Consider the following 12604-nt stretch of genomic DNA (forward strand, 5'->3'; position numbering starts at 1 on the left):
GTATTGAAATCCACGAACTGTATTATAAATAAAGGGCACAATATGTTGATGTTTGCCTTTTTATAAAAAATATAAATAAATAAAAACAAATAAAAAATAAATAAAATAACAAGGATATTGCTCAAGCTGTCTAACATTGCAAAATTAATTAAGGAACCCAAATAATTTTTGGTTATATTAAATCAATCCTTTTATTGAAAATGAAATATAATAAACTTCCTTGTTATATAAGTGTCTTTTCATACTTTCATAAAAATACAAAAATATTAAAAAAAAAACATTAATTAACCATTGCAAAGTTACATTAATGTTAGTCATAAAGATTCTCTTTATGCGATCTAAGTTCAACGTTTTTTTACTTATTGTATGACATAAGTAAGAACTGAAAAGTAACAAAATTATTAATAAACCAAGAATACAGACAAATCATGGTAAACATATATTATAATGCCATTGATTAACTCTTAACAAAAACTAATTATCAAACAGTTTTGTAAAATCAAGCGAGAGAACGAGAGAAAGAAAAAAAGAAAAAAGAAAGAGGGAGAGGGAGGGAGAGAGAGTGAGAGTGAGAGAAAGAGAGAAGAGAAAGAAAGAGAGGGAGAGAGAGAATGAGAAAGAGAGAGAGGGCGAGAAAGAGAGAGAGAAAGAAATAGATAGATAGATAGACAGAGAGAAAGAGAGAGACTGAAAAAGAGAGAGAGAGAGAGAGAAATAAATAGAAAAAGAAAGAAATGGAGTGAGTGAGTGAGTGAGTGAGAGTGAGAGAGAGAGAGAGAGAGAGAGAGAGAGAGAGAGAGAGAGAGAGAGAGATAGAGAGATGTAAAGATAAAAATAGAAAATGAGATGTCAAAGGAGAGAGGGGCAGCGAGAGGGGAAAGAAATATAACAAGGGGTGGGAAAGTGAGAAATATAGAAATGGTGAAGAATAGTTAATTGAAGTAGAAAGAAATTTACAAATTGGGCAATCCTTCTTAAAAAACAAAATCAGACGGATCAGAATGTTAAATAAGATGAAATTAGTTTAAACTAACATTACATAATTGTAAATTTACTGTTAGAAATTCCTATTACAATTATATGAAATGAACGGCGTATTTTTCAGGTTTTGAAAGGACAGAAAGAAACGAAGAAGAAGAAATGTTTAATAAAATTAGTTACAATGCAACTGAATTAAAGTTTATAAATTATTCATTGGAATTTGATTGTTGATTCATAATACTTAGGAGTGGAACGTATTTTACATATAATTTGCCCGAAGACAGAAAAGACGTTTTCTCACCCTCGACCTATGCTCTTTGGCGTGTAATTTAAAAACCATAATATTTTGCTTTCCTGTTTATTAACCTTTCATCACGGTGTCATTAGAATTTTAGCACCAATTTCACGTCAAATTGCTTGAAGAATTAAACAGAAGCACGATAATTAAAAGGAGAATATAAATTATTTCTTAATAAGAAATTAGGATTAAAAATATTTAAGTAATTCTCCTATATGTTTGAATGGTTCAATGAAATAAAAAACAATTAATCCATATACGTTTCGTACTCATAGTAGATTGTAGTAATTATTTTAATTAATTATACTTTTTATCTAATGTCTTGGTCGAAATGAAAAAGTTAGTGTGTCACGAGCGAGATTCGTACCCACAACCCTTCGGCTCAATACGCCCGCTGGTGGCACACTAACCTTTTCATTCAAGAGCGGGTTCGAACCCCGACGGCGTATTGAGCCGAAGGGTTGTGGGTTCGAATCCCGCTCGTGGCAATAAATTTTTCATCCACTGTACACACCAAAATTGGGAGAGGAAATGTTAAAAAAATAGTTGGTTGGTTCTTCGTTAAAACTTACGAAGTTCTCATCAATCGCTTCTATCTTTAAGCACTAAGCCTCGTCCGAAATTAACTCATGAAAAAGAACATGCATTCCCGCAAATTTCGAAGGCAGTTGACAAATACGGAAGGGTGTAATAGTTAACAATGAGCATACATCCTGGCAGCCGACTTAGAACTCATATTAGCCATTCCGTACATTAAGCGAATGCCCGCTTACTCCTCATTCGCCTATTTTCTAGTGACATGCGATACGAGAAATTATTCGATTCCAGTACTCGATACTGGTTCTATCGAAAGAAAAATTCGATACTAGTCAAGAATCGACAGAAATTATTCGATACTAACGAGTACAGTCGTAATAATCAACTTACTCACTATCGACTTGTGGGTAAAATACGCTCATGCGTTAATAAACAAAAATTTGCAGTTTTTTCATATTTTTAAGTATTTTTTCATACAGGTAAGAACAAAGAAAAGCTGTCAACACATTTCAACAAAATTTTATCGTTATTTTGTTTTGAGAAAATTGATCAACGAGTGTTTTCTTTTCAAATGTTTGAAAAAATTAGGCGTATTCCCGCACAGTTTATAATATGCCGACGATTAATTTTTCTTAGTAAAATAACCTCATGTCTTACTTTTGGGTGGAGGCATGATTAAGTATCTACCTATGAGAAGGAAGGGGAACATTTTTTAGGAATTTGAAGACAAAAACATTTTGTAGGAATGACTGAAATTAAAAGTGCGAGGTGCGACGCGCGAATGAATTATGAGGTACTAGAATTATCAACAGAGTTACCAACCATCAATTCGAAATCTCAATTCGTTGACAGATGCCGCTTTTAGGCTCTCCTAACAGTAACTAGTCAACTCCCAGTTTGATGAAAGGTATGTTTAGAATGGAAAATAACAATTCAATATTACTTGAACACCTGACAAAAAATCTATTAACCTAAGACTACGTCTATCGAATGACAATATTCGATACCAAAAGTACTCGGTATCGAAAGAAAATACTCGATACTTTACTCATATCGATTGGTATCGCACGTCACTAGTATATTCTAGTCATTTTCAGGGCAAACTGAGTTAACAGTGATGACGTTTCATGGTTCACTTCAGCTGTTACAATGGCTCATGAATGTTCTTGTTTCATTTCATTGAGGACTTTGAATCTATCTTCCTTCTTTCAAGCGATTTACTAACAAGTCAAAACTTAGAAAATTCGCCAAAAATCATGGCCCCAGTGCCCATGAGGTGGCGTTGTTGAAAACATGTTTAAAAAAGTGTTTTCTGGAAAAAAATGGTTATTATATAAAAAATCGTATATTGGCAAAGGGGTTAAGATTGGTCTTATTATATTCAAAATCTAATGCTTGGACAGGTCTTTCTCGATACGTATTTTAAGACATTGAGCCATTTGGGAGTAATTTTTCAAAAAATCTAAAAAAACACGGTTTTTACATTTTTCTCATAGAAGGCCTCATTTGAGAATCTATGTTTATAAGAAATTTTTTGTTTAGCAAGCAATTTTCTATAAATCCTCAAAGTACCTTCTTTTCGTTTTGGCCCACGGTGTATATTCATATTTGGAGGCCGGAGGTTCCACCAGTTCTCGAATGGTGGGAGAAAGTTTGAGAAGAGAGAGAGAATGGTGGTGGGGCGTTAAGCCCCTTCGAATATACAATTTGATTTTATACCTTTGCAGAATGGACAGTGACAATGTTGTGCGTATTATTTTCGGCAGAAGGCGTATAAAATCTGATAGTAATATTTGAAACGGCATTCCCGGAAGAAAACAATAGCCCGATTTCATGACAGAAACGAAAACTTCCTCGTTGTGGCCAACTTTCTTTTCAACAAATTTCATGAATTTACCAAGCGTTTTTTTAATAACGTGCAAGCAGTGTGAATCGCTTTGTTGCTATTATATTGTAACATAAATTAATAAATTTTTAAAAATCGTATGTAAATTGTATGGGAAACAAGTAAACGAATATTCTATATATTTTTGTGCTTGTAGTTAGCTGTAAAAAAGTGGAACTTTTTTTTTTTATTAAGTGCACAGTGGGTGCTGAGAGCGGAAGTGATGTGAAAAATTGGGAGGGGCGATCGCCGAGTTTGAATATTGTTTGTGACGAGGACACGGGTGATCGTAATATGTTGTTCTTCGTCATGCCAGGTTCCTGTGTATAAACATGACACGAGATCGTGATCATTTCAAAATGTACGCCGGCTGTCGGTCAAGTCACAACTATAAAAATTGCGTTTTATCTCTACGTGCCTTCAGTCGGCCCTCGCCTCCCTCGCAAATCCGCCGGACGCGATGAACTGGAAGTTAATCCTGTTCTCTGCGCTCTTTGTTCAGGTAGTTTCCCATGCTGGACTTTATAAAAATGATTTTGGTATAACTAACTGTTTTGTGATTTTAGTCAGCTTTGAGCCATTCGTGCACCTTGGAGCCGGACTCTTCATGCGAGTGTCCGCCCACACAGACGGCAGAATGCACGACGTCCTGCCCGTCTGGTGAAGTAGCCTGCACGTGCCAGTGTCAAGAAGAATGTCCAGCTCACGACCAATGTCAGCAGAACGACGGAAATTCAGTCTGCAAAGTCTGCGATTCTCCGTGTGAAGAGTGTTCGACGGTCGATTTCGGCTCGTGCTGTTTACCGGGTCCCTGCCCGCGGACTGGGGCGCCCGTATGTACATGTGATTTGAAATCTGAAACAGTCTGCCTCTCTCAGCCACCCTGTCCTTGTGACAATAACAACTGCCCGTGCGACTTCACCACTACTTTACCCAACGTCCCTTGCAAGAAGATCTGTCTTTCCCAACCGTGCTGCGATTGTGAAGTGTCGTGTGATGACAAAGGCTGCTTACCTGAAAAACAAGACACTCTTTCTCATTGTGATTGTGATTTACAGTCCCAACTTCAGAACGTCGACTCGTGTGCGACAACGCCCGACAATCAATTCTATCTGCCCGAACAGTCTTTCCACTATGAAACAGATAACCATTCGCCTCTTTACTCACCCGACTATTTTCGTACCTGTGCCGATAAAGAAACCTTCGCCCCTGAATTGACCTGTCCTTTTAATTGTCTCGACGGCCAAGGCGTGCTTCCCTTTGCTTGTCCTAACAAACGCTGCTGTACTGACCAACCGCCTTGTGCAGCTAAGCTTTTGTCGCCGTGCTCAGGAGACTGCGTTAAACCTTTTTGTAGTTTCAACCTTCTGCCTTGTTCTTCTAAAGATACTTGTACTTCACAAACTTGCCTCGATTCGTCGCAAAAGTGCGAATCTCATTCAGTCTGTCCTTGCACCCCTGAATGCCCCCAGACTGTGACTTGCTCACAATCTCTCTCATGTCCTTGTCAATCTGTGCTTCCAGAATGTCACGTGAAAAAAGTATGTTTTAATCAACTTTGTCCCTGTGCGACGCAGACCTGCTTCCGTCCAGTCTGCTCCTGTGAGCAGTCCTGTTGTAAAGCGCCTTGCTCTGTGCCTTCCTGCCCTTGCATGCCCGTATGCCCGTGCAGGCCGTGCTGCTGTCCCAAATTTGTAACTGGAGTGCGCCCAGTCGTAGAAGAGTGTATCCGGCATATACCGATCGTCAGAAATAGGATCAAACAGCACCACGAATTCGTGACGAGGGAAATCCCTATCGTCCAAAATCACATCACACACCAAGAAGAACAGATCGTCCGGCATGTCCCAGTCGTCCAGAAGTGCCTCGAGCCCGTCATGGAATCCAGGACCCGCCACGTGCCCGTCCTTAGGCAGAAAATTCGAACTGTCGTCGAACCTTTCACAGAGCACGTCCCTCTGACCGAAAACAGCATCCGCCAAGTCGAAAAATGCTTGATCCGACAGGTACCGATTTTTGAGAAACGCTGCATACCCGTCGCCCTTCAGACCGTCCATAAAATACCAGTCACCGAGAGAAGATGCAGGCCAGTTGTCGAGACCCAACTCACTCAGGTGCCGGTAAAGCAAAAAGTAGTAAAGAACATTCTCTTCCAAAGGCTGTGTACTCCTTGCCAGTGCTGTCCACAAGCCTTCTGCTGCCCGTGTTGCAGCCAATGTGGACCCTGTCCCCTGTCACCCTGTTCGTGTAATTTTCCGAGTTTTCAACCTCCCTGCTGCGCGCAAAATCCCTGCCTCCCTTCCAACTGTGCCAAACAACCCTGCTGTTAGATATCACTTTATTTATTTATTTGTAGTTTTTGTATTTAAATAAAAATTGTAATAACAAATCTCGATTTTTATTCAATCTTTCAACAAATGTTACTCACAATGGTTCATTTAAACAAAATATTTGGAAAAAAATATGGAGATTCTTAAGATTTTATTTGAGGGTCTCAGTAATATTTTCTTGAAAAAAAAAATACTATATTATCTCCGATTTAATTAATAATATTCACTATTTGATATCATTTTTATATAATTGATAAAATAAAATTTTAAATTGATTTATTATTATTAATTTACAAGTTTAACAAAAATAATAAACATTTATTAACAATATTGAAATTTTTGGCTTCAAGAATACTAAAATAAGTAATTGAATTTATAGTGAACGAAGTCGTCCGTTAATAATATACAAAAACATAACCTCCATCCGGCTATCCTATACTGACAGTTTGGTTCCCGATTACTCATCGTCAACAAGACAAGAGGATCTTTAACGTCCGCACCTGGCTCATGGCCTTATCGGACGTTTTGATTCTCAAGATGAGAGCTGACGCACTTCTGCATACGACGGAATGGTGTTACCGCCGCAGCATTGGTGTAGTGGTGTCCCGGCCCCTCGTCGGTAGCCATGCTCTCCGCTTGTCCACTCCGAATGGTCGGGCCCGCATTGTGCGTCGGGTCGTACGCCGCACGCGAGGGGCTAACGGGCCGAAATACATCAGCCCGTCCCCCCCCTCGCGTACTCCCTAGATAGAGAAGGCAACTCTATCTCTCTGAGTAGAGGCTCCTCCAGGTAGAAACTTCCGGGAACGCCCCGACAACGGTTTCGGATTATAGTGGGATTGCTACCCACCCCCTAGATGAGCACTGTCTACGGTAAAAAGTCTCTTATCGAGCTCAGCCTACACCTGCTGCACGCTTTCGAGGGACGCCATAGGTCTAGCCTAGGTGGTCCGATCCTTCGCTTCCCCAAGGGTACCACGCCGGTCATACGCACAACAATGCAAAGCATACTCGAGTCAAAGACGCCGACTCACTACCCTTTTCCAATCGCTTACTTACGCATTCGAGGGACTGTAGCATGATCATGACGTCCTCAACGCTTACATGCTGTCGTCCGGTCGCAACGTCTCCCGTGAGGAACGGGGGATAATACATTGGCCTACGCAAGCTTCACGAAAGGTCCCAGATAGAAGACAGCCTCTGTCTAAGTTCCCGCCAGGGGCGTCACACAAGCCACCACGAGTCCATCCCAATGTGACAAGGGCTGGTTTTTGAAACAGTTCTGTCACCCCGTGGTACCGATGGCCATACAACCCTCCCCCGTCTTTGCAGACAGGATCTGGTGCACTGGCCCTCGTGTGACTCTGCTAAGGCACCTGCCGCCCCTGCCGACCCTAAGGCCGACATAAGACAGCTTGTGCCTTAGAGAGGTTGCCACGCCCTCTGGGCTGCACCATTATTTTGTGCCCGGATACCCCCCTTGTAACCAAGGGTTAGGAGGGGTCACAGGATAGAATGAAGGAGTTCGGATTGAGAAAAGGGGCCGTGGAAGAGAACTCGAGGTGAGCCGTTTCGGGGTCTCGAGTCTCAACCACATTATACCACCCGTTGTCGCCGTGGTTCCACATAGAGTGGGCCATGACACCCATGGTGGGTGATCCTATACTGACAGCAAACACAAATACCTTTTTAATGTCTGTAGAAATATTCATAATTTTTTTACGAAGGTATTTCAACTACGAGGTTATAGAACCCGCGGGGTAAACTGTTCAAACAATTTATAGATCAAATGAATAAAATAAATAAATAAAATAATACTCATTTTAAAATCAATTGTTGTGTAAAGTCTTAGCTGTATTTTTTAAAATTAAATCAATAACCCGTTCTTTTTTCTAGTGCCATTTACTGAAAATAAATTTTCGCTGGATCCAGAAGAAATACAGCAATTATTACCGTAAAATGTTCAAGTTTACGAAATTCAAAATTATGCCTCCGGCAAATTTTCTTTTGTTTATCGATCATTTCAAGAAAACGTTATTTATTTTCATCGACGTCATTCACAAAACTGCAGAAGACGATTGTGCGTTTGGTTCGAATCAAAATATTTATATTTTCATTTCGAACCAGTTCAATCTAGTTTCTGTTGTTACGAAAACTTTAAAAATACAGGTAAAGGCTGAAAACCCGTTCACTTTTTTTCTATTAAACTTTCATATGAATTAACTGAAAGCAGCAAAAACATGGGTTAATATTTTTCTATGACTATATTAATATCTCCTATATTAATAATAATTATATTGTATATATTAATTTTAATACAACGCAAACCAGCTTTACATTGGAGCTTTGCGGGTTAGCATATCCAGTTGTTATAAGGCTCCAAGAATATTTTTCCTACGGAAATGGTTGATCGTGAGATTTTCCCCAATTTGATTTCTTATCATTTAGTTCTGTCTATCTTCCCCTGGGTTGGTATGTTCGATGCGTTTGGGAACTCCGTCATTTTCAGGTGTGCAATCAAGTCTCTTTTATAAGATCGTTGTTTGGGATGCGTGTTTTAATTTGGGGCCACGTGGGCATAAGACTGGGTTTTTTAAAGCATTTTTTAATGTTCTTCTTTGTTTTTAATTTTTTTAGTGTTAAACATGTTGATTTTGTATATTTCCAAATTTTAAAGTATGCTCATTTTTCGTATATATTGTACAATTCACTAATTTCGTGGTCCGCTTGACCAATTAATCTCAACTAAAAACCTAAATTAATTGTAGTATATTGTACAATATTTTTCATGCTTGTCTGTATCTCCGACTGTAGTCCTTATCTCATCTTCTCATGAAGTTCGCAATTATATACCAAATTTATGCTTCTGATGAATTGCAACTACAGATATGGTTATCCTTCAGGTTGAATATTTTGAAATATATAACGCATTTTTCTCATGGTCATTAAACGCCGAAGTAAGCTTGTAGGTGTGCGAGAACTAAATGTGGATACGCCCTTCGATGGCTTAGAGAAATCTTTTTCTATGGGTTTCCGGATTAAAGCTGTTCTCACTATTAGGAACTTTACTCCACAATGTCGGAAGCATAATTTAAAAAAAGCAAGAACAAATTCGACGCAGCGTTTTGCAAGTTGATCAGTTTCAACATTGCCCTTAGTTTGGATATCCCAAATCCTGTGCTACGATAAAACGTCTCTACTGCTGAAAGGTGGACACATCGGCTAATGTACGAGTTATTCCTTTATTACTGCCCTATGAATAAATGTGTTTTTTTATTTTGAGTACCATTCCGACGCCCTGCTCAGCATGATTATTGTTGCACTACACAACTTTTATATTTTTGGAATGAATCGGAGCGATGTGATATCAGTAATATCAAGGCATATCATAAACTACCCTCCATATACGCCAGGTAGCATGGCTTCCTTCAACAGCTCAATGAGGACGTCTGATTTCGCAGGGTGCATCAGCTAGTTCATTTCAACGTTATTCTCTTTACGCGATCTAATCACAACGTATTTGTAACTATAGTTGGTTAAAACTACGAATGAAGAAGTATCAAAATTATTATTACGGCGCAATGAAACGGTATTTTTTGACTATGAACATCAGCAAACCATGGTAAACACATATAATGCCATTTATCAATGCTTATCATTAAACAGTTTTTTATATCACTCATATTTTCTTTTCTTGGGCAGTATTAAAAAGTGGTGAAGATATAATGAGCATATCAGTAGTTAGTGATCGAGGAAGATTCCACTTGGTGTTCAAAAGGTCTTCAACATCCAGAAAGATTGTTTCAGGGTAATATTTTTTCCACACTGTCCAGGCTGTACAATGGGGAATAAGAAAGAGTGAGAGCAACATATAGATAAAGATATAGAGATCAACAGATAGATAGAGAAGGGGAGTGTGTGTGTGTGTGTGTGAGAGAGAGAGAGAGAGAAAGAGAGAGAGATTGAGAGAGAGAAAGAAAAAGAGAGAGAGAAAGAAAGAGAGAAAGGGAGAGAGCGAGAGAGAGAAAGAAAGAGAGAGAGAAAGAAAGAGAGAAAGGGAGAGAGTGAGAGAGAGAGAGAAAGAAAGAGAGAAAGAGAGAGAGAGAGAGAGAGAGAGAGAGAGAGAGAGAGAGAGAGAGAGAGAGTATGTGATTTTGTTTATTTAACCAAGAAAAAAACACATTTCTCTCGTGCAAACCTCGCTTGCTTTACAGCTAGGCAGATTTGCATAACCAAACTTTTTAAGGGGATTAATACAATTCAATTGACTTTTTTTACTGAATTAATGCCTCAGTCAACCAATAAATTTAGGGCCCTCTTTGAATAGTCTTAAATTGTTTTACTATATGTGTTTCTTCGTGACGAGTTGTTATATAATTTGTTGAAGTCGTGAGGAGCGGTCAAGAATGAGGTAGTTAAGAAATATAACTTTTTTATTATCTTGCCGACGTTTCGTCCTTTATCCGGGTTATCTTCAAGACTTGGATAAATAACAAAACATGTGTTCAAAAAATAGGATTTTTTATTCAAAATATAAATTTCGAACCAAGTATTTCATACTCACATAAAAAGTGGTGCTATTCTTGTGGTGTCATATTCGTTTTGTGTGCAAGTGTTGTGAAACATGAATTTGTATTCTGCTGTTTTTATTGACTGTGACAAAGTGGGGGACGCGGTAAATTTACTTTTCTTCAACAAATTGTTTTATATATATTTTAATTTACTAATTTATATTTGCAGTAATTAATTTTATCCGGAATTATTTAAACCTTGTACAGTTCAGTCATTCTTAACCTTCTTTCTTCACTTGGAATTTAAATATAGTCAGTTCATTATTAATTTTTTCAAGTATAAATTATATATGTAATACCATAACTTTTATTTATTATAACCACCACACGAAGTTTCATCTTGCTTTTCCATCTCAACCCTCCCCATCACAATCCAAATGGTGGTACAAATAGTACTAATGCTGAAAAGACGGAAACTCTATTGAAAAAAGCATTTATGTTTTTTATGCTGCATCCAGCTTGTATTTAGCAGTCAAGCATTCAACAGTAGATTAGATTCACGGAATCACTAATTTATAGAGAAAGCTCTGGAATTTTCATATACATGGTCAAATGGCCTTTGGCAAGTTTCGGCATGAAGGTTTAACGCAAAAGCTGTAAATAATATTCCCAAAATGTGTAACTTTTGGTCTCTTACTTTTTGGAAATACACTGAGAGACAAAAAAGTGGTCAGGCTTAATGTTTTTAATTGATATTTAGACAATCCTCCATTGATTATCTTCCAACAATGTTTGCTTCTTTTTAAAAGATTATAGGTAAATAAAACACCGAAAAAGTTCCCACTTGTGTTTATAATTGGATTTTGTAAATAAATCAGTAAATGGCCAATTTCTTCTTTATTGATTTTTCTGTAAAGCTTCTTTACGGTGCTTGCGGTGGTTTGATTTTTTTATGTTGTACTAATTTTCATTTTTTAATTTGATTGAGTGTTGGTTGTAAGTGATACAGTTTCGGCTAGAATCATAGCGTTGTCAGAATACGGAAGAAATATGGGGCCAGGGTGCTTAATATTCCAGAACAACTGCCCGAAGGGTCTTCCATCGCTACCAAGATCCTGGAGGTTATTCAAAAAGCATAGATCAGGTCGTCATCGTGTCACATCTCAGAGAGATTTTATTGTTTCGAATGTACTCGTAATTGACATTCTACCACTGTTGGGATCAAGCAACGGCTTCAACAAGTTTGTTAATGTTAACGAGTTCAACATTTGTTAATGCCAGTTTACGCACTGTAAGGCGAAGATTTTCAGAAGGTGGATTACGTGGGAGAAGGCCTGCCTCTGGTCCAGAAAGTATGACAAGACAGAGCAGCTCAGTTAAGTTTCGCAAGAAATCTCATCAATTGGTCTGAGCAAGATTAAACTAAAAATTTGTTTTCGTATGAGTCAAGGTTTTGTCGTTGTATTGGTCTGGGCTGGGATTTACACTGTATGACAAACTGGACTCAATATTGTTGAAGACAACCTAACCGCAGTCCGTTATCCCAATAAATTATCGAAGAATACAGCCCTCAAACCAAGGTTCTAATTGACAGGGATTTTCGATTTCTGGACGACAATGCGATACCTCATAGAAGCAGAGTTGTTTATAAAAATTTCCCATCTGCCCCTTCCCCCATTGTCTCTATTAAGCACATGTGGAATGCGTTGCACAGATTACCATCCGCAGCCAGTTGACCTGCACCAATTGAGTGCAGCGTTGCTACATCTACGGGGTGAAATTCCTTATGAAATTATTAACAACCTTATTTACAGAATGCTTAACAGGTGTACAGAGGTTTTAGCTAACAAAGGACATTGTACACATTGTTTTAAAAAGTTATTGTGTCCAATAAACAAAATTATGGAATTAAAACTGTTTATTTTGTTATTTTTCAAAACCCCTTAATTAAATTTGCTTTCAGTCAAAACATAATAATTTCTAAGAAACTTTAATGCAATTTATAAGAAAAATAAAACAAAAATGCTAGGAAAAATTGGACATATCCATATTCATTTTTAAG

At 38.1% G+C, this 12604-nt stretch overlaps 1 protein-coding gene across 1 annotated transcript; it reads left to right on the forward strand.

Moving 5' to 3' along the window:
• The first annotated feature begins 4094 nt into the window (after positions 1–4094).
• Positions 4095–6090, forward strand: LOC106669535 (keratin-associated protein 10-7-like). The gene is made up of 2 exons (XM_014399065.1): positions 4095–4203; positions 4268–6090. The coding sequence occupies exons 1-2, from the start codon at positions 4162–4164 to the stop codon at positions 6029–6031; spliced, it is 1806 nt and encodes a 601-aa protein (XP_014254551.1). The 5' UTR covers positions 4095–4161; the 3' UTR covers positions 6032–6090.
• The last annotated feature ends 6514 nt before the right edge of the window (positions 6091–12604 follow it).

Source organism: Cimex lectularius, unplaced genomic scaffold (assembly GCF_000648675.2).
Source record: "Cimex lectularius strain Harlan isolate CLEC.00 unplaced genomic scaffold, Clec_2.1 scaffold77, whole genome shotgun sequence".
Lineage (NCBI taxonomy): Eukaryota > Metazoa > Arthropoda > Insecta > Hemiptera > Cimicidae > Cimex > Cimex lectularius.

Excerpts from the sequence above, each read along its gene's own strand:
- LOC106669535 (XM_014399065.1), top strand. The coding sequence starts at position 4,162 with ATGAACTGGAAGTTAATCCTGTTCTCTGCGCTCTTTGTTCAG. Across the intron at positions 4,204-4,267 it reads TCTCTGCGCTCTTTGTTCAG|TCAGCTTTGAGCCATTCGTG; the intron begins GTAGTTTCCCAT and ends TTGTGATTTTAG.